Source organism: Opisthocomus hoazin, chromosome 1 (genome assembly GCF_030867145.1).
Source record: "Opisthocomus hoazin isolate bOpiHoa1 chromosome 1, bOpiHoa1.hap1, whole genome shotgun sequence".
Lineage (NCBI taxonomy): Eukaryota > Metazoa > Chordata > Aves > Opisthocomiformes > Opisthocomidae > Opisthocomus > Opisthocomus hoazin.
Genome location: NC_134414.1, coordinates 91,250,860 through 91,275,624, shown reverse-complemented (window position 1 = coordinate 91,275,624; position 24,765 = coordinate 91,250,860). Strand labels below are relative to the sequence as shown.

Here is a 24,765-nt window from a genome sequence, read left to right as displayed (position 1 = left end):
TCAGTTTGCATTGCCGTAATAGCAACAGAGCCTGGTGCTGAGGCTCCCTCCCAAACCTGCCCCCAGGCCGGTTTCAGAACTGGAGAAAATGAAGTTGCACTGGTGCAGTGCTATGGTCTATAATGTCGCCTGCTTAAACTGCAGCCTGTGCCAGCTGAGGCACAGCCGCACCGCAACGTGGTCACGATGCCCTGGTGACCCCACCAAGCATCAAACTGTGTTGGGCAGCAGTGAGCTCTCGGGATGCACCGTCCCTTGCAGAGCCAGCTTCGGGGCTTTTCTACAGTGCTGCACAGCCACCACAGACACACACCGGGATGTCGCTTGCCTCTGATACAAAAACATAACCAGTATTTTGACAGGCTCACAGGCTGACACAGGGACATTCAGTCTCTCTTCTTTTCCTTGTCATTCACGTCTAGATTTTCGAAAAATTATGCAGGACTGCAGGCACGTGATTTTTCACATTCATTGAGCAGGGAATGGGGAGGTTGGGAAATAATGTCAAATGCAATTTTTCTATTCACCAGAGAAAAAGCTGTCAAGATACCTCAGTGACGTTAAAATACAGGGAATTGATAATGCCACTTACATGAGGCTGGATTTCTGTCATCTTCTCGGGATGCCAGTCCTTCTGCCTGCTGCTCTGGTGATTAGAAGAATGAATGGCTTTCTGTAATGCCAAGAGATCCTGACCATCACTGCTAGGCATCTGCAACAAAATATTAAATACTAGTTTCCTAATATACTCTTAAGAATAACTGTAAATCATTTCCCCCAGTTAATTACAGAACACAAGTGAAACCCTTTACTGCAGCAGAATTGCAATGACCTTTCAATATTTTTCCCCATAGTAAGAGCAAGTGGCTGTGGACATCATGCAGATTTGCTAGACCCTTAGCCGTTGAAGCATTCGCATGCTGTTAGTGTTATTTGCTGGAAGAGAGAGCAGTTAAACAAGGCTTCAAAAAATAAAAAAAAATTTAAAAATTGTTGAGCCTTATCTTGATTTAAAAAGCATTCCATACCGCAGTTAAGACCATGGATCAGTTCTATAAATTTGTTCCTGAGTGAAGCAGACCAAAATCTCTCCAAACTCATGTCTGGCTGATTTTGCCATCGCAAAACCAAGAGTTTTTTCTTTCCCCATCTTTCTCCTCATCCACAAATATCCCAAACTAAAGCAAAAATTAATGAAACTCCCCAACCTCCCTCACCCTCCCCAAGCAAGCTAAAAATCCAACAAAATTTATGGCAGGATAATTTAAAACTTCTTTGTAGAGTTTTATCTCATTTAAAGAATTCTAAGGAAGAAAAGGGCAGTTAAAATTTAACATATTTTTAATGCAAGCTGTCTTTTATCAACAACAATCAGGACAAACAAAAACAGAGCAGAGGCGTGAGCTAAAATTTATTTTTCAGATAACCTGTGGTTAATATTTGATTAACTAAATTTATATATAAAGGAGCAGTTTGCATAAAAAAAAGTGTTTCCTATACAGCTATAAAACACATCAGGTTAATTTTTTTTCCTGATTGAAAGAGAATGAGACAGTTTAATTTTAAACACACAATTTCACAACTATTTTCCTCCTTTAGTCTTAGTTCCAGGGCTCATTCTTTTGGGAAGTGTGTATTTTACATCAAATACTGAAAAAAAAAAAAAAAATTTTAGGCACAATCTATTTCAACAGAACTGTCAATTTATCGAACTGGCCCAAGATACTTAACTGGCATGAAGAGAAAGTGATACCATGAAAATAAAACACATGCTGCTGTAGTCAGTAAAACAAGTTTACTGGAGCATTTTACAGTGCTACTGTACTTAAAAATTAATACCATGGGTAGAGTGACTACAGGAAGCTTTTTCAAAGAAGAACTATGCTTTAAATTATTCTTTGAGTTAAAAAGAGGAAAGAGGGATTTCTTGATGCTTGGATTCTCCCCGTTGGTTGAGTCTGTCTGCAATATAAGATACAAAAACTAAATGCATAGTATTTCATTTCAAGAGATCTGTCCTTACTATATTAATTCTTTTTCATTCCTTTTTTTTTTTTTTAATTCTGACAATATATGGTATCAATCCTGTAATTTGCTTTGGGAAAATACAATAGTGATTGAACAAAAAAAGCGTACGGAACAAATTCAAGGAACTCAATGCATATAAAGCAGATCAGTAAAATATAAACATAAAAAGATAAAAGAGATCAGTACACCTATTCTTCTATCCATGTTTATTAGGAATGCAGAGTGCATTTCAAAGCCTTTTGGAAACAACTGGTAGGTCTTGACTTTACCGAGCTTTGGATCAAATCCTGGCAATCATTTGTTACTTATGATAATGACCTAAAGCAGTATGACATTTCTTCTTTTCATATAAATAAAATATCAAAGATACACTAGCAATAATAGCAATCAGTTTCAGAATGAGCAGTTGATAGCTACCTCTAGAAGAAACAAAATATTCTATTTTTAACTTGTAAAAACAGCTAGGGCTCCAAGATGAATTATTTCAGTTCTGACAAAAATATGCCATCAACAGCTTCATGTATAACTGCAAGAGCTCTAGCTGTTTTATTTTAATCTCTGTAACACAACCAAAGAGCATACCAATGGATGCACAAACAACAAACAGAACTTATGAACGGGACTCTTTCTCCCCTGCTCAGGTACAAACAAGCACAGGGCACACACGCTGTGTCTAGCATTATTCTGCCTACCAACAGAAAACTTCATAATACAGTATAATGATTCTATGACTACAGAGAACGATGGGTGCACTACAAAAGCGAGGGTTTTCAAACTGCTTTCTCAGCTTTAGATTCCATCCAAGTTAATGAAAAGACATACTAACTAGTGTAGCTTGTTTGGGAAGTTTATGGTCAGAAGAATTTCCTGTTTCAAGTGCAGTAAATTAAAAAGGAATCAAAGCATCGTGAGGAGAAATGCTCACCTGCAACTGTTTTTTTCCAAAGCAGGTAATTTCTTCAGACCCATTGGTTGCAATATGTGCCAAAACCTGCAAAACTCGGGCTCCTCTGAAGATAGTGCTTCTTGACACTGCACAGCCCTCATGGTTATCGCATTGTTTGGTGGCAGATGACAGAAAAAACCGTGACCCTAGCAATCCTCAAAACCTTCTGCTATGTTACTAAAAGACTCCAAACAAGATGAAGAGGAGAATGGATAAGAACAGCTCTGCAAAAACAATATTGCAAAGAACTCCCATAGCAAGCAGTAGCAATTATTATCCCACGAGGAACCACACCTGTCTAGGGAGAATCATTAACAGGAACAACCCTGCAGGAGGAACTGTCAGGAACTGGGATCAGTTCTGGAGCATCAGACATTTTGAGAACGACATTATTACGAAGGTGTTGTCAATCCAATTTCAGATATCTTTTATGACTCTTATGATGATCACCAGCAAAATTAATTTGCCAGAGGAAATCAGAAGTAAATGGGAGCTAGCTATGATGTGCATCTCTGTGACAGTTCTCGGGTCCAGTTTGTTATTTGCTACAAAAAGTCTGTGTCAGAGCACATCACTGGAATTTCATATTTCTAGGACTCTGTAAGAATTACAAGTCTGAGAAAAAAACTTGGGTAGTCACAAGCTAGCTGTTAGACTTTTAATATGAATCCACAGAAAACATTATTCATGTAGCTGAAGAGCTAATATTACAGTGCTGTTAACAGCTTTTACCACTAAAGTCAAACTTGGTGCTGAACTGAAGGTAATTATTTTTGTTCGTGCTGGAAGATCCCCGTGAACATCCCAGTGTTTATTAGGGAGATGTCCTCAGCTAACAGACGCAGAAGAACACAGAACAGTGTCTGACCCAGACACTTGCACACACATTGGTAGGTACAGGCTTTCCCTAGATACTGTCCTGTTAAACAGCTGCAAGCAGAAATGAGCAGAGGTTTTTCAGTCTCTGGTTGGGTCCAAAGATCAAGTTGATGTCAGCAAGTTTCTAGCTGAGGATGCAAGAGTTCTAACACTGTCTCCTTTCACAAATTTATTCATCTTCCTGTGAGACACTAGCACTAACTAGCTAACATAATTTTTCCTCATGCAAAACCTCTCTTCACCCCCTCCTCCTCTATCCGCCTCCTTGAGACTGAGAAGAAACAGGAGTATGGATTAATGTATAACTGTCCTGTTTTATAATCGGTGATGTTTTTGGTAGCTACAGATCACGATATGTGGGATTTAGATGCTTTGGAAGGTGCCAGATTTTCAGATGAAACACAATCCAGTCTGTATTTCCTTCATATAGCTTACCCTGGAGGTATCTGATACACCATCTATCAGCTGGGCTTTACAGTGTTCTCTGCCACTGCATCTGAATGGCTGGCATCAGAGTAGACTAGAATGGTGCAAATTAAACACCTTTTTGTTTTTGTTGGAAAATGAATCACTGGAACCAAAAGGCTTAGGTGTGCTATCCTTTCAGGGACATTTTGATGTCAAATAATCCCAGAATTACAATCTAGGTATGTTGTTCAGCTGTGTAATGCAAATGATCGTATTCGAATGGCGTACAGGTATAAGGATGAACAAATTCAGTAGAGGTAAATGTCACTGCTCTAAAACCTGTGCAGCAGGAAGGTGAGGTGCATTTAAGAGTGCGAGTTAACACACACACACGCACATGTTCCATACAGTTCTAAGGAACTAAAACCAAAAAAGCCAGATAATCACTCCTTTCCCCCCATTTTCAACAGATCAGCCCTCCACGAACACCCAGCGTCACGCCACCTCACTCTGTGACGGTAGGTATTTTGATTTAGTTACTTCTTTTCACCTTGTGGTACCATTAACTTCTTCCAAAGGCAATTTAACTGTAAGGGGTGAGTGTGATTTACTTTATTCTGAGAACCTTCAAAACTGTTAACTGCAATGACACTTACAGAAACATCGCAACTTGATTTTTGAATGGCGTTGAGTTCTTAAACAAAATAAAATCCACAACATGGGGAATTAAAGTAAGTGCATCTGAAAAGCAGGGTATGTATTACTGTTGGAGATAATGATCTCTCTGCTAGATAAAACACAGTTCGATTTTCAGATTCCAGATCAAGTCTGAAATTTATCAGACTTTTATTCGTACACTGACAGCATCCAACACAATACCAATATCAAATAAGAAATTATTGTTACTAATAGATTAACAATGCAATCCCACTTCAGTGAAAAGCCCATCTTAAAAAAAAAAAAGAAATTTCGGTAGAATTATTAGTTATACTCTCCAGATCTCACTACTCAGAAAAATGAAACGTAAGAATGAAGAACACCAAAAAGAACAGGTAACAGAAAAGGACAAACGTTTCTTTATGAAAGTATTTTGTACATAAGATTTAGTAACATACTACTATACTAATAAAAAAAATATTGAAAAGTTCAGAAGTTCTGCTTCTGGTAGCCTGTTTGAGTATTGCAAGACCACACTTTTACTAGTCATAATTTAAGATGAAGTACCTGCAGTTTTAAATTTTCTAAAATAAATTTTATGTAAATGCAATTTAAAACATTTTGCTGTTTCCAGAACTGTCATCTGAAAACGAGATGAGACGATGTTTAGGTCACTTCAGTTTTTAGAGGGATTTTTGTTCTAAAACTTTGTAAAACGTTAATATACCACTGCTCTCTGATAAAAGAAAGTTCTTTCTCCCTCCCAAAACCTAGAAGAAAATGTAAAAATGTATAAAAGACACCAATGGCTTAAACCAATTAACAAAAGCCACAATCCCTTCCTCCAACAAAACACAAAACACTAAGAATGATTAAGACACATCACCCTTATTCCCGCCATGGGGTGCACCAAGAAGATGGAGGCTGTTACCAAGACACTGCCATGAAAAAGACTGGAAAGAATTCTAATTTCTAACAGTTTGATCTCCTCCTAATGGGTATCTGAAATTATTCAAGCTCTGAGGACACACAGTAATGCATTTGCTATTCTTGGAATGGTATCACCATACCCTGCAAAAGAATTTGCTGTAACATCAGCTCAAAACTTGCATCAAAACTGGCTCTCAAAGGGTCTGAACAAAAATACAGATGCACAGGACTAATAGGTGAAGAAATATTTGAAAAGGCAGATAAATAACCCCTGAACAGGGAAAGTATTTGACTTTCATATAGTGAAGAGAGAAAGAACAACCAGATACATGCGGGCACGATCACAAATAATACAAAGGTACTGTACTAGTTTAGTGTATTAAAATGGTGTAATTAAAAACTGACAAACATATTTTCTTTTAGAAATACTGTATACTTACGGTTTGAGATTTCTTCTTTTTCTTTTTTATTGCCCTGAAAAAACCTTGCTTTTCTTTCTCCTTGAGTTGTTCTGAGTGACTGTTAAGATTTTCAGGACTCTTCCTAAACATGAAATAAGGTATTGTAAGAAAGATTTTATTTTGCTATTACGTAAATTCTGTGTAATAATGAAATCTAATGCCAAAGAATGCAAATTATTGATTAAATCAAAAAGATTTTTAATGCTTTAGCATTCATTGGTTCAAGGGTTACTATGCAAATACCGAATAAATAGTCGTATTAAATGGGATAGGAGGAACACAGTATGAGGGTAGAATCTTTAACTCAAACCAGTGAATAGTTATTTAGGGAAAAGGAAAGCATGCATGTCTTTTTTTCTTAAGCCAGAATTTAATATTCAAACCAAAATATCACACACAAGGTATTTTAGAAAAATTAAAATTATATCTGAGAGAACATACAAATGGTGATGAGGTATAAAAGCACAGGTCCAGTTTATCCATTGCTTGCTGGAGAGCCAGGAGTTGCACAGTTCACCAGAGAGAACCAATTTCAATCGAACTTCCTGACCTTTGCTGACATGGTTCCAAATTTATCACCAGGGAAGCTGGGGATCTACTGCTGTCCATTTCAACTTAAAAACTTCAGTTAGTTTGTTATGCGTGGGTGAGACAGTGCTAGCGGAAGAAGATGACCCAAAAGTGGAACAGATGACTTGCCTGAAGACCGAATTTCCACCTTCTAACTTGTCTACGCAGCTGAATTAACTACAGCTGATAAATAACATGTTACTTCAAGTATACACAGTAAATTACGTATGTGCCTGATATGGGGTAAAAAGATGGTTTACAGAGGTCATTGGTGAGACATAACTAAATGTCTGAATAACTGAACAGGTTGCCCAGAGAAGCTGTGGATGCCCCCCTCTCTGGAAGTGTTCAAGACGAGGTTGGATGGGGCTTGGAGCAACCTGGTCTGGTGGAAGGTGTCCCTGCTCATGGTAGGGGGATTGGAACTAGGTGATCTTTAGAAGGTCCCTTCCAACCCAAACCATTCTATGATTCTATGCAGTTCTAGTGTCCTTTAAAATAGCTTGAAAATTGGAAGTGGTGCAGGAAAGTGTCACAGAGATAATTTCAGAGATCGAAAGAATGGTCTACATTAAATGAGTCAGAGATTTCAGGCTCTTTAGTATGTCAAAAAACACAGACAAACCAGTCCCACCTTTAGTTTCCTTGATTGTGGCGCACAAGTACTTATCCAGACATAAATTATAGAGTACTAGAAGGGTCTTTAGTAAAGTAAAGGGCAAAGACATAAGAAGCACAAGTAGGTAGACGATGAAGCCAGAGAAGTCATCTTCGAAATAAGGCACTGATTTTAACAATGAGGATCACTGACCGCCAGAACAAACTCCTTAGTGAAAGAAGTGGATTTCCCATCTTTGACATTTCAAATCAGGACCGCATGCTCTTCTAGGAGATACCTGTTAGTCAAGTAGGCTACTAGGCCTGGACCCCAGAGAAAGATTACATTTAATAGCAACTAATGTATAGAAAACCACACTGGGTGATTTAATAGCCCTTTTTTTGTCTTAAGTTGTACGAAAACAAAAATGAAATTATTCTATTGTCTTGATGAAAAACCTAAAGGAAAGCAACAGTTCTAAGGGCTCTGGATGACAAACAGAGGCAGCTTTTCTTGGAGTAACTGTAATGTAGCAACACTTAGCTGCCTGCTATAGTTATCTTCGGCTTCCAATTCTGGCTTTAAATGCTATGCTATCAGCTGGTGATTCAGCTGCTACTACATGCCAAGCTGACGTATTTTTCCAAGCAAATGTGAAACACGTAACTGGGGTAGGAATCACTGGAGTCATCCTCCTTACTGACGACTGTCTTCACTCTGATAGGTGGTTTCATCAGTTCCTCAAGTTCTACACAAAACCACCTCAAGCTTGAAATGCTCCCTGGTTCTAAATAGAAATGCATGCAATAAAGCGCAATTACTGAGTAAGAGAAATGGTCTTAGAAAAAAGATTTATAGGAAGAGAGGATGATGGAAATTGTCCTAATTTAGAGTTTTGGAACTTACATCTAGATACAGGAAATGCATTCATGTGAATGACAACATAAGATTTAACATGAAAATTACAACACTACAGGAAAAATCTCCAGTTTAATGTAATTATCAGATATATAACACATATTGTAAATATACTGATTTGCTAAGGACTCATGTTTCTGTTACGACCCTGTTTTGGGTACCACTGCCTAACAGCAGTAAGGCAGTCTTGTATTAGTCACTTAAAGCACCAAGGAGAACGCCTGAGAGGAAAGACTACTGACAGCTTTACAGACTCTGTGTACTCACGAGTGTGACTTAACACAGACAAAACACGCATCAAATTATTTACTACATTATTTTTACTTAGTTAGAAAAGGTGGAGGAAATCATGCACCTCAACTATTCCGCTTGTATGCTGAGTGATGTCAATGGTCCTGAAAATCTTCTGCGCCTTTCCCCAAAGGAGCTACTGTGCACCCACAGCTGCAAACACACCCCAGACCACAGCCCGGGTACGAATTAGCAACCCAGCGACCATGTTGCCTGCTGAGGAACCAGTGGCAGCTCATAAGGAAGTCCCTATGTGGTTACTCTACACTGTCCTTCAAAATTTTTCAGTGTCTGGCTACAGCTTTTCTGTTCTGAAGTTTATTGAAAATGGAGATGTTGTATTTTTAAAGGTGAACTTAATCTTCAGAATAAAGCTTGGGACAATTGTTGCCAGACTTTTAGACAGAGATTCACTCGTGCAAATTCTTTTCTTGGCCCCAGTGAACCTGGATGAGAAAACTGCTCTGCAGATGAGCAGAGACGAAAGAAGTGAAATTCTGCACCATCATTTCTCTGGATGGCTATAGTGACCGCACAGAGGAGACAAGTAAGGAGCTGTGAACTCTGCTCGTTTTCAGTCGCTGCTTACCCAGAAGCCAGTGGTTTTACACCGACTGGTTTATGTCAGTAACTCCTATGACTCATATTGCGGTACAGTTGTCTGAAAAAGCTTTGACCTTGAAAAGCGACTGCTTCAAAACACATGCTCATTATGTGAAGAGAGTGAACATATATAGCATTACAGCAGGAAGTTTCAACACCAGGATTTTGTACTGAGTAAAAATAGAGCAGAACATTTTGATCGATGTGATGAAACACTGGGGTATTTTAGGCATCCCAAAAGATGATTTTCAGACAATGGACAGTACAGGAAAAATTCAGGATTATCAGAAAAAATCTGTATGGTATAGTCATTCAACACTAAACTATTACAATAGAACTGCAAGTATCTTGGTATTTTACATAAAGCTTCAGCTCTTGAATGTGAACTTACACCAGATTCTGCAGTGTCTCTCTTACTAGCAAGGAAGACTAGCCCTGGAGAAGAGCCCCCACTCAGAGAGCTCACCCTCAAGCAGAAACCAAAGGCAAAATGTGCTGTTCTTTGTTATTTTACCTCTGTGTGCCTTATGCATGCTTAGGACACATAATGTACATCACGCTGATTATTCTGGTCTAAGACACTTGGAAAAGGCATAGATATAAACAGAAATTCCATGACTATCACTATCACTTATTGTCCCTGGGCAGGACAGGTATCCAACTTCATGCAGGTACAATGAGATGTAGCAGCAAACAGGCATGGGGCAAGCAAGCTGATGTGCTTTAATATTAACTAAAAAAAAAAAAAAAAAAAAAAAATAGGAAGCATGCTGCATTCATGCTGCCATAGATAGATTCATATTGCCGATAGCTCTTTTATGGGAGGCAATTCCTCATGCTCGTTTCAGTTATTCTTCAGCAACCCTAATCTCAGCAGCAGCCTGGCTTCGAAATCCTCTGTAACTGCCAGCATACTACTCCCCTTACTGAACTGCTCACAATTACAGGAGTAAGTTTTTGGTTTAATGGAGGAGTTACTGAAATGTCTAAAGTTTTCTTCAGAAGATAAAGAACAAACACTAATTCTCCAAGACACCTTTTGGTTTTGCTTAAAGTAAAACCCTTGGCAGTTGTAGTTACCATAAACAAAGGCAAGAAAATGTCAGAAAACTAATGAAGCACTACACAGTTTACTTAAGGTAAGAATCTCAGTCCTACAAGCTGGAGCCCATAGTAAAACTTCTTGTCTAAAAGCCTGGCATGAAAGATTAAAAACCTGAGATGAAATTTGAACTTTGCTTGCAGCTGCAATTTTTCTTTTTTTTTTCTTCATGTGGAAAAGACAGATTAACTGGAATAAACCCCAGATCTACTATCTTACATACAGAATACCACCCGGAAGCCACTAAAGCCAGTAGAATCACCTGAGGTTATGGCATCACTAAAAAAAAGTATACCTATAAATGTATACGCACCCACATATGTTTTACACCTCTCCTCCCCCCCGGTATTATTCAACATTAGTAACCATAAAAATTTGGAAGTGGTTGGTTTTGTAAACTTATAAAGTACATACTTCACCAAACTTCTTTTTTGGACAGAATACTGATGACTACAAATTCTGGAAAGCTTCCTTGCAAATCACATTAGACTGCATCATCTAATTTTTAGTACAAAACAAAAACACTGATGACAAGGTAAGGGTCAGGGAAGAGGCACTGGTTACTAGAAGAGACTGGCAGGGAGGCTCAGAGTTGACAAACAGATGAATAAAGCAAGCATATTGGATGACAACGCATATGTAAGTCTTGTTCAGGAAATGTCAGAGGGAAAGCTACGCCATTAGGAAGGTGAACCTCTTCAAGTTATGCAGAGCAGATTCCTAAAGCCTCAACCAGTGTAGCACAAACATGTGATTTTTAAGCTTGCAAGTTACAAATTTGAGATTTCCTGATACTTTTCACAAATTCAAGAATTCTGTAAATGAAGTGGAAAGTATTTACAATGCAGCAACAGTTGCACTGCAGAAACAGCTGAACATGCCTTAAACTAGCTTGCTCAGATATTGGTAGCCTCCTAGTTTCAGAAACATTACGTGTGACTACATTGTTACACTGATACCGAAACAGCGATATTATAGCCACTCATGTCACTGTATTGTTTTGGAGTCCTGAAAATTAGTGGTAGATAGATAATTGTAAGCCTTTGACACTCCTAAGAGTAGGATGTTCTTTTTTTTGTTCTTTTCTTGAATGACAGAGTTTGTGTGTATTCACATACATAATACACATATAATAATAAATAGTATATATATTTCCCCATGTGCTAGAGAAGATATGACAAGCTGTTTGTCATAGAATGAATACATTTATATGCACATAAAAGGTCTAAACAACAAAGCTTTCCAGAAGCCCCCAAAAGTCTTGTAAGCAATCAATGCCAACACTTCCAATATGATGTGAGATAAAGTACTGCATGTTGGAGTGTATTCCAAAGCGATATTTAGAACTACAACAACGGTAAAGGTAACAGGCTGACATTTTAGCACCCGGGCAGAACAAGGTTAAGCATCTTGCCTATACCTACTGATTTTGCCCAGCTCAAGACAAAGCTTGTACAAGTGAAAGAGAATAAAACATCTACTCTTGTATCAAACAGGAAAAATTGAGCAAGTTCAAGGTCATTTACAGGAGAAGAAACTCTGGCAAAGAAAAGACTTTCTAGAAGGATGAAAAATTTGCCTTTTTTCAAATCAAGTCGTCTAAAGTTCAGAAATGATCCAGTAATTTAAGAGTAAAACCTGATGACAAAAGTTGAGTTCATAACATCTTTATTTTAAAGTGGCAGGACAGTAGGGACAGGGTGAAAAAATGCACACAAAGACAAGGGAACTTCTGTGACAATTCAGTCTAGCAAACATTCACAAAATCTTTGATAGAAGAAGGGCAACACAGAGCAATAGCATGAGCGAAGCAATATTTTACAGTAGTGGCAAGTCCAGGTGGAATACATGTCACTCATAACTCGAGATGAATTGTCATGTATCAGTTACGTACGTCAGTCAAACATGAAATATTTACTTCATCATAAAATTGATGTAAGCAGAATCACATTCCATTAGAGCTTTCAACATTTTCATAAGCATTTACACAACTTCTATACAGAAAATTAAGTAGAGGAGCACAGACTCTACATCACTTAGGAATCTGATTAAGCTGCATTTATGGCACAGAACAATTTTGCAACAACATTAGACCACTGCTAGGACAACTTGCACAGAGTTAACATGTAGAGCTGGGCAGGAAACATTTCAGGAAAATAGGGGGTAGGAAAAGCAAAGAGAAAGAGAAACACATGCCAAAATAGCAGTAACTTGGTGTTGTGGGCACTGCCATTCCTCCCATTTCATAAGAAGAAATGTTTATTCTTCTGTGGGTTCTTCTCTCAAAGGAGCTGTTCCACTTTATGAAAATATTTAAGTACATTAATTGGAGCAAGGACTTAAATCTAACTGTCTCAAAGTTAATGAAGGGCCTTATTCACTAGGCCGTACAGCATCTCTATGGTCCTTTCACTATTTCAACAAGATGAAACAGCTTCAAGAGAACACACTGAGGGAAACAAAGAACGTGCTCCAGACTAAACCCTAATTTCTGGTTCAGGGCATTCATTTGTTAGACCCAAGATCTTGGTTCAAGGCGCTGGTTTAAATAACAAAGAACAAAGGCCCTGCACTCAAGTTCCTCACATTCCAAAAAAATAGTGCTGAGCCCAGAATATTTGTTATTTTGGGTGTATCTCTGGTTTTGACTGGAAATTCCATCCCGGAGCTGAAGAATCTTCCCAATAAAAGGCTAGTGGATATCACTCTATCCCTTTGAAAAGTTTGGTTGCAATAATTTGGCATCATAAGCAAAAAAAATACTTAGTCAAAAAATTCCCAACCAGCTCTAATAACATATGCTATTATTTCAGTACAGAGTTAAAATAACATTACATGTTCCTTTGCAGTGACCACATAATAAAAGGTAACATATTGCTGAACAATACATAAAGCAAAACAAGATTCCAGTTAGCTCATGCTATATGCAAGACAGAAAGATTCAGATATGAAGGACCACAAAATACGTAAAGTGTTCAACAGTAGGAATAAATACCTTCTTCAGCCACTTAAGTCACAACATAAGTACCACCTTTTTACATAAATGACCGAATTCCTCAGCTAACTTCCCCAAAATGGATGGAGGTGGAGCTACCGAAGGACAGGAAGCAGACTCTAGTGAATCACAGCAGGTGACAAGGGCTCTGGAGCAAACATCTTCTGTTACTGACATGGGTATATAACCTGAACACAAGCTGAAACACCAGTTGTTTCCCTTCCCCTTCCCCCTTCCCCCCCCCTTTCTTTTTTAAGCAGATAATTCACAGGTTGTTCATGTGAAAATACATTAAGTCAACAAACCACTGAAACAGTTCTTTAGATAGCATGATTTTATCGCACTTTCAGAGAGCAGTGCTTCAGACGGTGGTAGGAAGCATAGCTGAACCATGTGAATGCATACCGTCCATTCCTCCCACCAATCCTTTGAAGCTCCATTTGCTTATTTTTATTCAGTGTGCCTTACTGTGATTGAACAAAGTAGAAGATTAAGAGTATTTTAGAGCTGAACAGCTCTCAGAGGAACAAAATTAAGGTATTTCCCTTTAAGTCCTGCAAAGCTCTGCATATGTTGTCATTCTATTAGCGTAACTATAGTTAATTGTTCTATGTTATATAACAGAGCCATGTGATGCTTTCAATCTTTTAAAATCAATATACACCATTAAGATGTTGCTTAGTCCATTTTCCCATAGAACGTACTGAATTCCTTCTGTGGTGTGTAAGCAAAAAGAGCAGCAGTTCCCACTGCAGGGTGAATATTCTATTCTTCATTAATACAGTCCTATTTTATATATGGAAACATGCGTTTTGATATTTTTTCTGTTTGTCTGACAATTCTTGCTTCTGGAATCCACAGATGAAGCTACGGCCTTGCTATCCACACTATATGCACACAAGCACTTTGTATTATATTTAACCAAAGATTAATAGTTGAAAAAAAATCAGGAAAGACTGGGCAAAAGTATATAATCTTCAGTGCATTCAGTGTGATGGCGTAATGAAGTATTTCTGGTTGCTCAAAAAGGGACAGCAAACATGCAATGCTATGTCAGTATAGTCAGAGGAAGCAGCTAAGCACGTATAGACAATTGCAAATTTTGAAAACACCCATGGAGGTGTTTTTCCTTCTTGTTAAAAATCCCTCTTTTTCCTGCCATTCTCTACACATCTGTGTAAATAACAACTCACCAGGTGTCAAAGGTGGTTTGTCTCTTTGAGTGGTTTGCCACCGTGCTGCTGTCTGCTGGTAACACAGAGGCTCTGTTTGACACATTGTTTTCTATGTACGTACTCTCTGGACGTGGAGATGGAACTGCACAGAGAAAGAGCAAACCATGTACATTGAGCTCTGCCAAAAATCCTGTCTTTCAGTTGTCTGCCTCCTCTCTACCTCTTTTACAGAAACAAGACAGTGAAGACACAGTTGTACTTTGTGTACGACCAAAAAAAAGTGTATTTTTTTTTACAGTTTGGAAAGATGTTGTTTTGTGATCCTTGCAAGGTAGTTCTAGTTGTAAAATGAGACTATTATCAGAACTTGGTAAGTTGTTACTAGATTTGAGAACATTTCTGTCTGCAGGGAGCCACGAGCGTGACTGGTATTTAAAAACCAGAAATAGAACAAAATGTTGGAATACTGTAATTACAGACACAAAATACTACAATTTACACTTTGTCTTCACTGAGACCTTAAAAAACAATAGTATCCATTCTGAAAAAAAGTACTTTGGATTTTATTATTCCTAAAAGATTACTCACTAAAAATGAAAGGATCAAAATCAGATACTATTTATTTTTCAAATAGATATAATGTGGTTTTGAAAATAGGTTATACATACCTAGAACATAATTTTATTAGAATTATGAATATCACCAGAAATACCTGCACTGGATTAAAAATTGATCAGACAATAGTTGCAACATTACTGCAGCATCACATTATGCCATTTACCAAAATTGAATCTGTAAGTTTTTGTTCAAGCTGCAGTACAAAAGTACATGCCAATAACCTTCATATTAAGTCAGTACTTAAGAATCGCATAAATATGAATTTACTTTTTTTCATAGTAACTTTTTCTTTCAATAGTTTTTGCATATAATATTGTCTACTTACTATTTAAATATAGTGTAATTTTTCCAATGCAACAATTAAGTCTGTGAATGAAAATATATTTGTTTCACAGATATAATTAAAGAGGTAGAAGCCTCTACTTTATAAAAAGAAATTGAATGCAACCCCAGACCTACAGTTTCCTTAGCACACGACTTATGGAAAGTCATTCTTCCTTGGAACTTCTATTTCACTATGTACAAAAAAGAAGGATAATCCATGTCCAATTTTAGGAGTGTTTTAAGGATTAATAAAAGCAAATCAGGTTTGAGGATTCTTAAGGATTTTCTGTTGCATGTGCTACAAAACCTTACACTCAACAGCATTACTCAAAACAGTACAAGCTTTAATATTGCTCACATGTTTTAATATTGCAATGGAACACTTGCAAGTATTGGCAGATTTTAATATTTCTAAATCAGGTCATGAGCCAATTGATCAACCTGAAGAGGATCAGAGGGAGATTTGTGACTCTACTTAAGGTTATTAGGTGACTCACAATCGAATTTTAGCTGATTGGGACTTCTTAACGTTCAGGGAGCCCAACAAGCCTCCTAACACTTGCAGGATGGTAATTAGCTTCTTATCACCCTTCTCTTTTTTGAAAGGATTACACAGGTTTAGCCATGAGGCAGCTGCTCAGAAATCACCATCTCTTGTGTACCATAACAGAACAATATCTGTCTGTGTGTACATATATATATACACACACATATACACACACACACATGCACATACACAGTCCTCTGCTACTATTAATTCTGAACTGTGATACTGTAAGTGTGCTTTTGCTTGTAGGATACCCTGATCTTTAATAAGTCTGAACAACAGGAACGAATGTAGGTTCTGAGCAATGAAAAACTACCATTACAGCTCCGTGCACCGCAGTATCTGAAATAGATCAGTAAATATGTCAATGTGTTACAATTACAAAGGTGTTTTGATATAATGTTAGTAAGAATTTAAAATATGAATTAAAAACATTAATGAATTGTTTGCTCTGGTAATATTAATTTATTTTGTTCAACTCGCCCAGTAAATTGTCTTCTGCTTTACTAGGTGCACTGGATATACTTTTCAATCAAAGTGAGCTATCATTTGCAAATAGATAATATGATACTAGTACATTTACTGCATAGGACCTAGCAGGTTAACCCAGTCTCTGAAAGCAGAATAAACTTTGTTAGTTGTTCCTGCTAACTCTCTGTATTGATTTCCACTACTCAATTTATACTCCATGTTAAAATTCTCATTTAATTTTGAAAGATCCACCATAAAATTACCTCTGTAAAAGCTGCCAACTCTTCTCGGAACAGGGTCATTATAGAGAATTCTATTTTCCTTAGTAGATGCTCCATCTTCTGTGTGTGGATCATGATATGCTCCACCCTAAACAAAAGAACAATCAACTATTAAAAATGAAAGACTAGAAACTGATTTTCAGTTTTTAATCAACATATCTAAGCAAGAAACGTTGTACTTAATCACACACAATTTTCCTTTCATGTTATTAATAACTGCCAATATAAAATCACAGACTATGTAATCAATAATTATTTGGTTTTCCTGCTTGCTTGCTCTTTCCAAAATAGCACGAGCAAAATTTTGCCTCTTAGTTGCAATTTTAAAGATTTGAGCATGATTCAGATCCTCAGATTTTTGCCGTGAATGAAATGCAGTTGTAACATCTCTGAAGGAATCTTTTACTGGAGGCCTTGTTAAATTAATTTCTGATGGAATCTGGTCACTCTGCTACTGGCAGATTTTAAAAAGCAAACAGGAAATGTATATAATTTGTGATAACTGCAACACCAAAGCACTCTTTCTGATCAGCTGTTATACAGCAGTACCTAGAAGTATTAACACTCACAAAATCTACTGCACACAAAATAAGAGGTAATCTCTGAATTAAGAAATCTATAAGCTAAATCCTTAAGTCAGACAGGAGAGCAAAAAGAACATCATTACCTCTAATGATGTCCTACCTCTCCTACGAAGAAAGGCTAAGGGAGCTGGGCTTGTTCAGCCTGAAGAAGAGAAGGCCGCAAGGGGACCTTATAAATGCTTACAAATATCTCAAGGGTGGGTGTCAGGAGGATGGGGCCAAGCTCTTTTCAGTGGTGCCCAGTGACAGGACAAGGGGCAATGGGCACAAACTGAGGCACAGGAAGTTCCGTCTGAACATGAGGAAGAACTTCTTCCCTCTGAGGGCGATGGAGCCCTGGAACAGGCTGCCCAGGGAGGTGGTGGAGTCTCCTTCTCTGGAGATATTCAAGACCCGCCTGGACAAGGTCCTCTGCGGTCTGCTGTAGGTGACCCTGCTTCAGCAGGGGGGTTGGACTAGATGACCCACAGAGGTGCCTTCCAACCCCTAACATTCTGCGATTCTGTAATTTATTCTATTTTCCTGAACACAGTACTTCCTGGAAGGTACTTCAAGCAAAAGCTTAAGCACACCCTTAGAAACATGCATATGCATGTAATTTGCCACCAAATATGACCTAATTCCACTCTTAAATGAACAACACGTTGCAATTTTTCCCATATTATGAACTGACCAGATATAATTCAGTGTTCTCCACAAGACCCCAGAGAAAACTGTACGGAACCCCCCATATGAATTTAAATCTGGAACGTCCAAGAAGGACAAAGGTTAAAAAAACGAAACCACAAAAAAACCCAACCAGACTTAAAAATTGGCATTTCAATTCACTGTATGAGTGATTTGCAAAATTTATTTTGCCTTTTACTAATGCAGACCTGGCCTCACTGTCACAGATAAAACAACCCTTGAAACTGTGCCAAGATGAGAAACGGAGCTAAAACAATGCTTTAAATCACAGTTTGATTCTTCTAAAATTTACAAAAGGCTGAAGCATTTGATTAAATTACCACTTGTGTAAAATACCTCTTCTTTGTCAGCAGTTAAGTTATAAATATGTGAGAAAAATAGCAACGTGTACTTGATTTTCTTCTGCTTGCCCCTGTTTGTGTATGTTTAATTTGAAATTCTAAAAGAACCCTTAAAACAAAGTTGTACTGAGACTTGAAAAGCCCCCAAACTAACACTGAATGCAATCCTTTTTTTCCTTTTTTTTTAAAAGTCAGATTTAAAGCCTGGCAAACAAAGAATGCTCTTCTTCAAAAAGATCTGGTAGAGCTAAAGAGAAAATGAGTGAGAAACCAGAAACATGGAAGTGAGGAAACTTCACAAAATATGAGGAGAGAGAGAGAAGCAGTAGAACTGAACAGAAAAAAATAATAGAAAAAGAACAAGGAATCTTTGAGAACTCTTATGCTGTTACTGATTTTATTAGTTCAGTAATCCTGAGGGAAGTTAAATTTCCTGATTTCTAATGCAGAACGTAGAAAAAAAAGGGGGAAGGGAACAGGAAGGAATCAAAGAATGACTTCTTTGTGAAAACGCCTTTACGAGGCATAAGATTGACAATTTAATTCCGATTTGTTATTGAAAATAGTATAAACAAACAAAACCAGCTTTGTGAATTTACAGACTTGCCATCCATTTTAAAAGAGTATTTTTCCTTTCAGACTTCTGATGATTGCAATACAGATTTAAAAGCATTAACTGAAGCCCTAAGTTTAAAAACACGGGCCGTAAGAGACAAAGGCAAGTTTCCAAAGCAAACCAAAATGAACAAAAACATAAGCATTAAGATACACATCCATTTGTCAAATAACAAAGAATGATCTAATAAAAACAATCTACCTTTACATAATATGAAATAAAACTAAAATTACTTATCAAATTACTATCTGCTACATGCAGAAAAAGATCCTAATGCTCTGAAGAATACAAGATAGCATGAATTTTTATAATCAAAAACTCAAATGTTGCCCTGGGAGGTTATGGAGTCTCCTCCTCTGGAGATATTCAAGACCCGCCTGGACAAGGTCCTGTGCAGCCTGCTGTAGGTGACCCTGCTTCGGCAGGAGGGTTGGACTAGATGACCCACAGAGGTCCCTTCCAACCCCTACTATTCTGTGATTCTGTGATTCTGTATTATTGCCCTTCTGCAGTAACATCCTGAAGAATAAGTAACATTTAACTTGACTGAAATGAGATAGAAAAATGAGTATACAAAGTGAAAAAAAAAAAAGGTTTTGAAATGGAGCTGCTGTAATCCCTTCTAAGTAGCTTTTTTTTTTTTAAATTACATTGTATTTCTCCTATCTTGATGAGATCTTTTTTCATATGTGAATACACATAAACCTGAATGGAGGAGATGTGGTAAGTATGAAAAAACGTATTATGCCTTCCCCCTCCTCCCCCCCACTGGACTGAAGAGGCAACCACTACCTGAAAACTCGTATTTATGGTACTTGTAGACCACTATCAAGTCAGCTAGACATATTTCTTACATAAACTAAGTAGTTATTTACTCTGTCATTGTAAAGCTTAATTTTTAGACCTTAAATCATATTTGCAGCTCTTTGACTTCCTTCAGTTTATCAACAAATCTGAACTAGATGTTCTCTCCTAGAAGTTACTTTATCACAGATGCACGTATAGAGAAACAAACACTTATTTTTGTACTTCTTTGCATCATTTTGCTCCACTTTGGATCAACGGTATAGTAATTTAAAGGTTTGGGGACAAATGCAGTGATCTTTACGCATCTGATGTGTAAAACTTGGATAAGTGGGAAGTGTTGTGTAAGGAATGTAAATCAAAACCAGAACCAGCCTTTCCTCTACTCAGTAAATAAAGATCACAGTAAAATACAACAAGGTCTCTAGTGACAGTAATCACTCCAAGCAGTCAATTTACCAGTGGCTTCTCCAGCACAAAATCTCTAGACTACCCCCGTTATTTATCATACTAATCAAGAGAAACATAGCAAGTTTCAATATTCCTCTAGTAAGCTATGGCATTTCAGCAACAACGTCCTGCTAGAAGCGAGTGAAAAGCTCACTTCAAAAATTAACATTAGTGTTCATAACAGAAAGACATACCACAAAAGCTAAATAAAAACACAAATGAGAAGGTTAATTAAGCAAACCAATATGACAAAAATGACATCCGACAATGTAACCAAATACTACGAACTACTAATGAAATTTTAATTTCAGAGACAAATTCTTCTGTTCTCGCATTTCAGTACTATAAGAGAATGGTATTCGTAGTCAACTTTTAAAAATTATCTTTTAAATATTCTCTCATTTTGCACTTGAAATATGTAACCCTTCTAAAAAAACCCCCAACATCCCTTGCCTTACAACACGATAAACAAATAAATAATTACGCAAACAAACAAACAGACAGACAGAAGAGAGAAAGCAGGACACTGTCCCCACATGAAACAGAAGAAGATAGGCCTTCTGTAATAGGCAATCTTTTGAACTAACCCTATTAGTATCTTCCGTACAGTCTTCTCGTGACGAGCCAACAGATCTTGTGAGTGACTTATGCTGCACCTGTGGAGATAACAGTTGCAGGCTGTTTGCTCTGGCTGCCATCCCTTGCCCTATGCTTAAGCCACCCTCTGAGCCCTTTGACCTCACTCTGTCCCGGCTCACATACATAGAGTGTCTATGAGGGCGCTGCTGTGAAGAAAAAGGACTGGTATAACCTAGACCATAGGAAAAAGATTCATGTGGAGCAGACAGAGAGTGGGAATGGCTTCCATCCATGTGATCTGGCAGTTTTAACTCCTCCATTGTTTTGGAGTGTCTTGTTGATGGTCTTCGGGTGTCCAGGGTACCCTCACTGCGGTTATTCCTCCCGGACGGACTAAGCAAAGTTCTGTTATCACTGTGTCGGGGAGCAGTTGGACTGGTAGGAGAGTTCAAGTCCATACAGCTGGATGGAAAATACCTACTGCTGTTTGGTTCTGCAGCTTGGACCCTGGCCTCAGAAAGGTTGCCCACGGATTTTGAGTCTGTCAGAACCCCATGGCTCTTTGACTTTGTCCGATATGACGGACTCTTAGAAGACTGCGGGATAGTATCTATATAGCTGTGGCGACTGTGCTTATCGCCAGGTTGCAGTGTCCCAGTTTTGCTCTGAGAAGTTTCCATGAATGAGTGCCGGTTCTGCTGAGATCTGGTGTTAGACTTCAGGTACTTTGTGCCGGGACCATCAGAACTTTTCGGGTCCACATTAAAATCAAATTCTGTTTTTGCCTTTGTTTCCTTTGGGCTGAGAAGATGTGGCATGTTATTATTGGCTAGATCCTTGTTGCCAGATCCAGGTGTGTTGCTTGATTTTTTTGTATGCATTGGACTATGTGCAGGTCCAGGAAGGTTTCCATTCAAAAAGCTTTCATTTGCTGGAAGACCCTCTTCTCTTGGCCCGCCAACCCCTAGTGTCTGTATATCCTTGCTGTTTGATCTGTGGTGTGACTGCAAAGCAGAACTTTTGCTGGCTTGATTTCTACATTAAAATGCATAAAGAAGCATTAATATACCAGATTACATACTCATGTATTAACAACTTCAACAAAAGTACACTCATTTCAGAAGGGAGATGCCATTTAAAAACACACAATTTAACTGCAGTTAAGATCAAATACTGCCAGGCAGGCATCAGAAACTCCACTAAAATAACAGATTTCCAAGCATTAGTACATTGTTTCTTTCTGGTTATATCCTGATGGACAAATGCAGCTTTGGTTCATGGATTTTTTTCTGACAAAAAAAATGAAGATATAAAATCCAGTCACAGAAATTCTAACATATATTTACACTTATGCAGGTGTGTGAGTAATATATGTACACATCAATAATGTAAGCACTACATTACGAAAAATAGCTGTATATCCATTGAAAAAAATCTTAAATACACCTGGCATATCAAAGTGAAGGTAGAACAATAAAGTATGTCAGCACTGCCAAAAAGACCTGATACAATCTGTGCTCCAGGCCATTTAATGTATGCTTTATTCGGAGGTGCAGGAACCCCAGCTTTTGTGGAACTTGGCACTATCCCAGTTATTGGCACACCAACTCATCCCCAAAGCTGCACCTGAAATGCTCTGCAACCAGACCGACTTGCTGCAGAGCTACTTGGTGATGTCCTTAACCTCTACTCTACTTTCCAGGTCTCCTGGTTTTGGGATTACAATACTGAGATACGAGCTGGCTTTGCAAACACTCAGCCAGAATTTGTTTGAGCAGGATTTATTATCTCAGGTTTCCTAGCATCAAACCAGTTCTGCTTCTGGACTTCTGCTGGCATTGCAAACTAGCCATGACTGAGTCGTGCTCCAGCTGTACTTGTTTGCCTTGGTGGACCTCGGCTGGCTATATCAGTCAACTTATTTCTGTATCAAATCTGTGATAATGTAACTCAGCTATATTACTGAGGGTTAAAGTGAGAGCTCGCCATACAGATGAGTTCGTACCTTTGTTGATCTTGTTGATAATCATACTTGGATAATGCTAGCCATTTTTACACTTAGGATTTTTGTATAACCCACTTTCAGTGATCTAATTATGTACTCTATTACAGTTTCTAGAAACTTAGCAATTTTAATGCCAGTTAAAAGTATTTTTTAGTTAAAAGGAAGTAGGAACCTAGTAATTTAAAATCAAGCAGCTAGGCAAGCCTTTGCATTAGACATGAAATTCTCCATGGATCTAGGTTTTCCTCTCTGATGCCACATATCTAATGGTAAAACTTCTATCATAAATATCTATAAGGGCAGCTAAAACTTTTTGGTATCTAGCTCCAAAAAAGTACAGATTGTAAATGTCATTATCCCATATCTTAAAATGAGGAGTAATTTTTTGAATCTCACAGGAAGAGCTAAAGAAAAACATGGCCAGGATTAAAAGCCACTATCATTCTGCATACTTCAGAAGGCGACCTTTAGGAAAGCTTTTGTCAGAGGAATACCATGAGGCTTTTTGTTCTGAAGTATTTTATCCACCAGTAAACGTGGTTCATTGATGCATTAAAATCAAGTGGCTTCTCTCAAGCTACATGGGTCCAACAAGGGAGTCACTAAGCAAATAAACCCTGCTTTAAGTTCAAGCAGACTAGACTTTAATCATAACTGCAACTGCAGACAAAATTCTGTCCATCCCCGATTTGGAGCACGATCAATGCATACAATTTTCAGGACATTTAGCTCCTAAAAATCTGTGTGGATTTTGAACTTTAAAATATCAAAGCCTTGGACAGATTTGCACATGTACAGGAGTGGTAGCATTCCAAAGAAAAGAGCATTCCTTTGGAATCTCAGGCTTCCTCCAAGCCACAAAATTCCTACTGTTGTTCAAGAAAAAGGCTAACATTTTTTTAAGATGGGTAAGCCAACTTATTTTTCCTTTGTTACATGCAGAAATGGCTTGAATGTCGTCTTTGGGTTTTTTTCAAGAAGCATTCGGCCTGATGCAGAAAGTTAGCAAAAATATCAGCTTGAATTGCTATAATACAGTAAAACTGTGTCTACTTCCTTTATTCAGTGAGGCAACATGGAACAGTATATAAGACACAATATGCCCAAACTGTCAAATGACTACTTTGCTTTTCTTGTAGATCGTTCTGTACGTAAGCATGATAGCAACTCACTCATTGGCAGAGCAAATGTCAGCGATGACGGTGACATGACTACTTTTACCTGTTAGATAATGTGTTGCTGTCTGCGTGGTAAGGTTTTCTCTTAGCTGACCGTGAAGGTGAGCTTCCACAGCGATCCAAGAGCCTTTGGGTTTGAAACGACGGATGGTTCAAACACTGTTCTGTCAAATATCTGTCTGCTGGATCTAACTTCAGTAAGTTCTTTGGAAAACAAATCCCAAAGTTTAAATGTTAGTATCTGTATTGGCATCAGCAAAAAATATAACAAAATAAAGAACATTATTGGGATAGTTTTTTAATCTTCAGAGTTTCTGAGATCAGATGTAACTGCTAGAATAATTTCATATTGCATCAAAGTACATATGATACAAAATGAACACTTAAAAAAGCTATGTTCTACTTAAGAGACAGAGGGCCTCAGCCTTGCTTATTACAAAATATATATGTGCTATATGTATATAATGAATATACATACACATATATAGTTATATATGTGCACTTAAAATATGCTTAAAATACAAAAATATCTAAAATTTTAAAAATATGTTTTTTATATATACTTACACATGTTTAAAATATGTATTTTAAACATATTTTTCAGAATATACCTTATAACAATGTTTTTTAGAAAGAAAAATATTAAATTTATCAGTAATAAAACACTACAGTGAAACAGGCTTTACAAACAAACAGAACAAGCATAGGGGAACATTCTT

General features: G+C 37.7%; 1 protein-coding gene across 7 annotated transcripts in view; it reads right to left on the bottom strand.

Annotated features, from left to right (window-relative positions):
* The window catches only part of CDKL5 (cyclin dependent kinase like 5), a 143,898-nt gene that overhangs the window by 7,970 nt on the left and 111,163 nt on the right, over positions 1–24,765 (bottom strand). For 6 of the 7 annotated variants that reach the window (XM_075429046.1, XM_075429055.1, XM_075429074.1 and 3 more), the window contains 7 exons: positions 24,090–24,250; positions 20,872–21,898; positions 16,785–16,890; positions 14,580–14,703; positions 6,289–6,391; positions 1,840–1,962; positions 593–712 (listed from right to left, as the gene is read on the bottom strand). In XM_075429046.1, coding sequence (XP_075285161.1) covers positions 593–712; positions 1,840–1,962; positions 6,289–6,391; positions 14,580–14,703; positions 16,785–16,890; positions 20,872–21,898; positions 24,090–24,250 — 1,764 coding nt within the window. The remainder of the gene's footprint in view (positions 1–592; positions 713–1,839; positions 1,963–6,288; positions 6,392–14,579; positions 14,704–16,784; positions 16,891–20,871; positions 21,899–24,089; positions 24,251–24,765) is intronic. The other variant, XM_075429083.1, reaches the window with a different exon arrangement.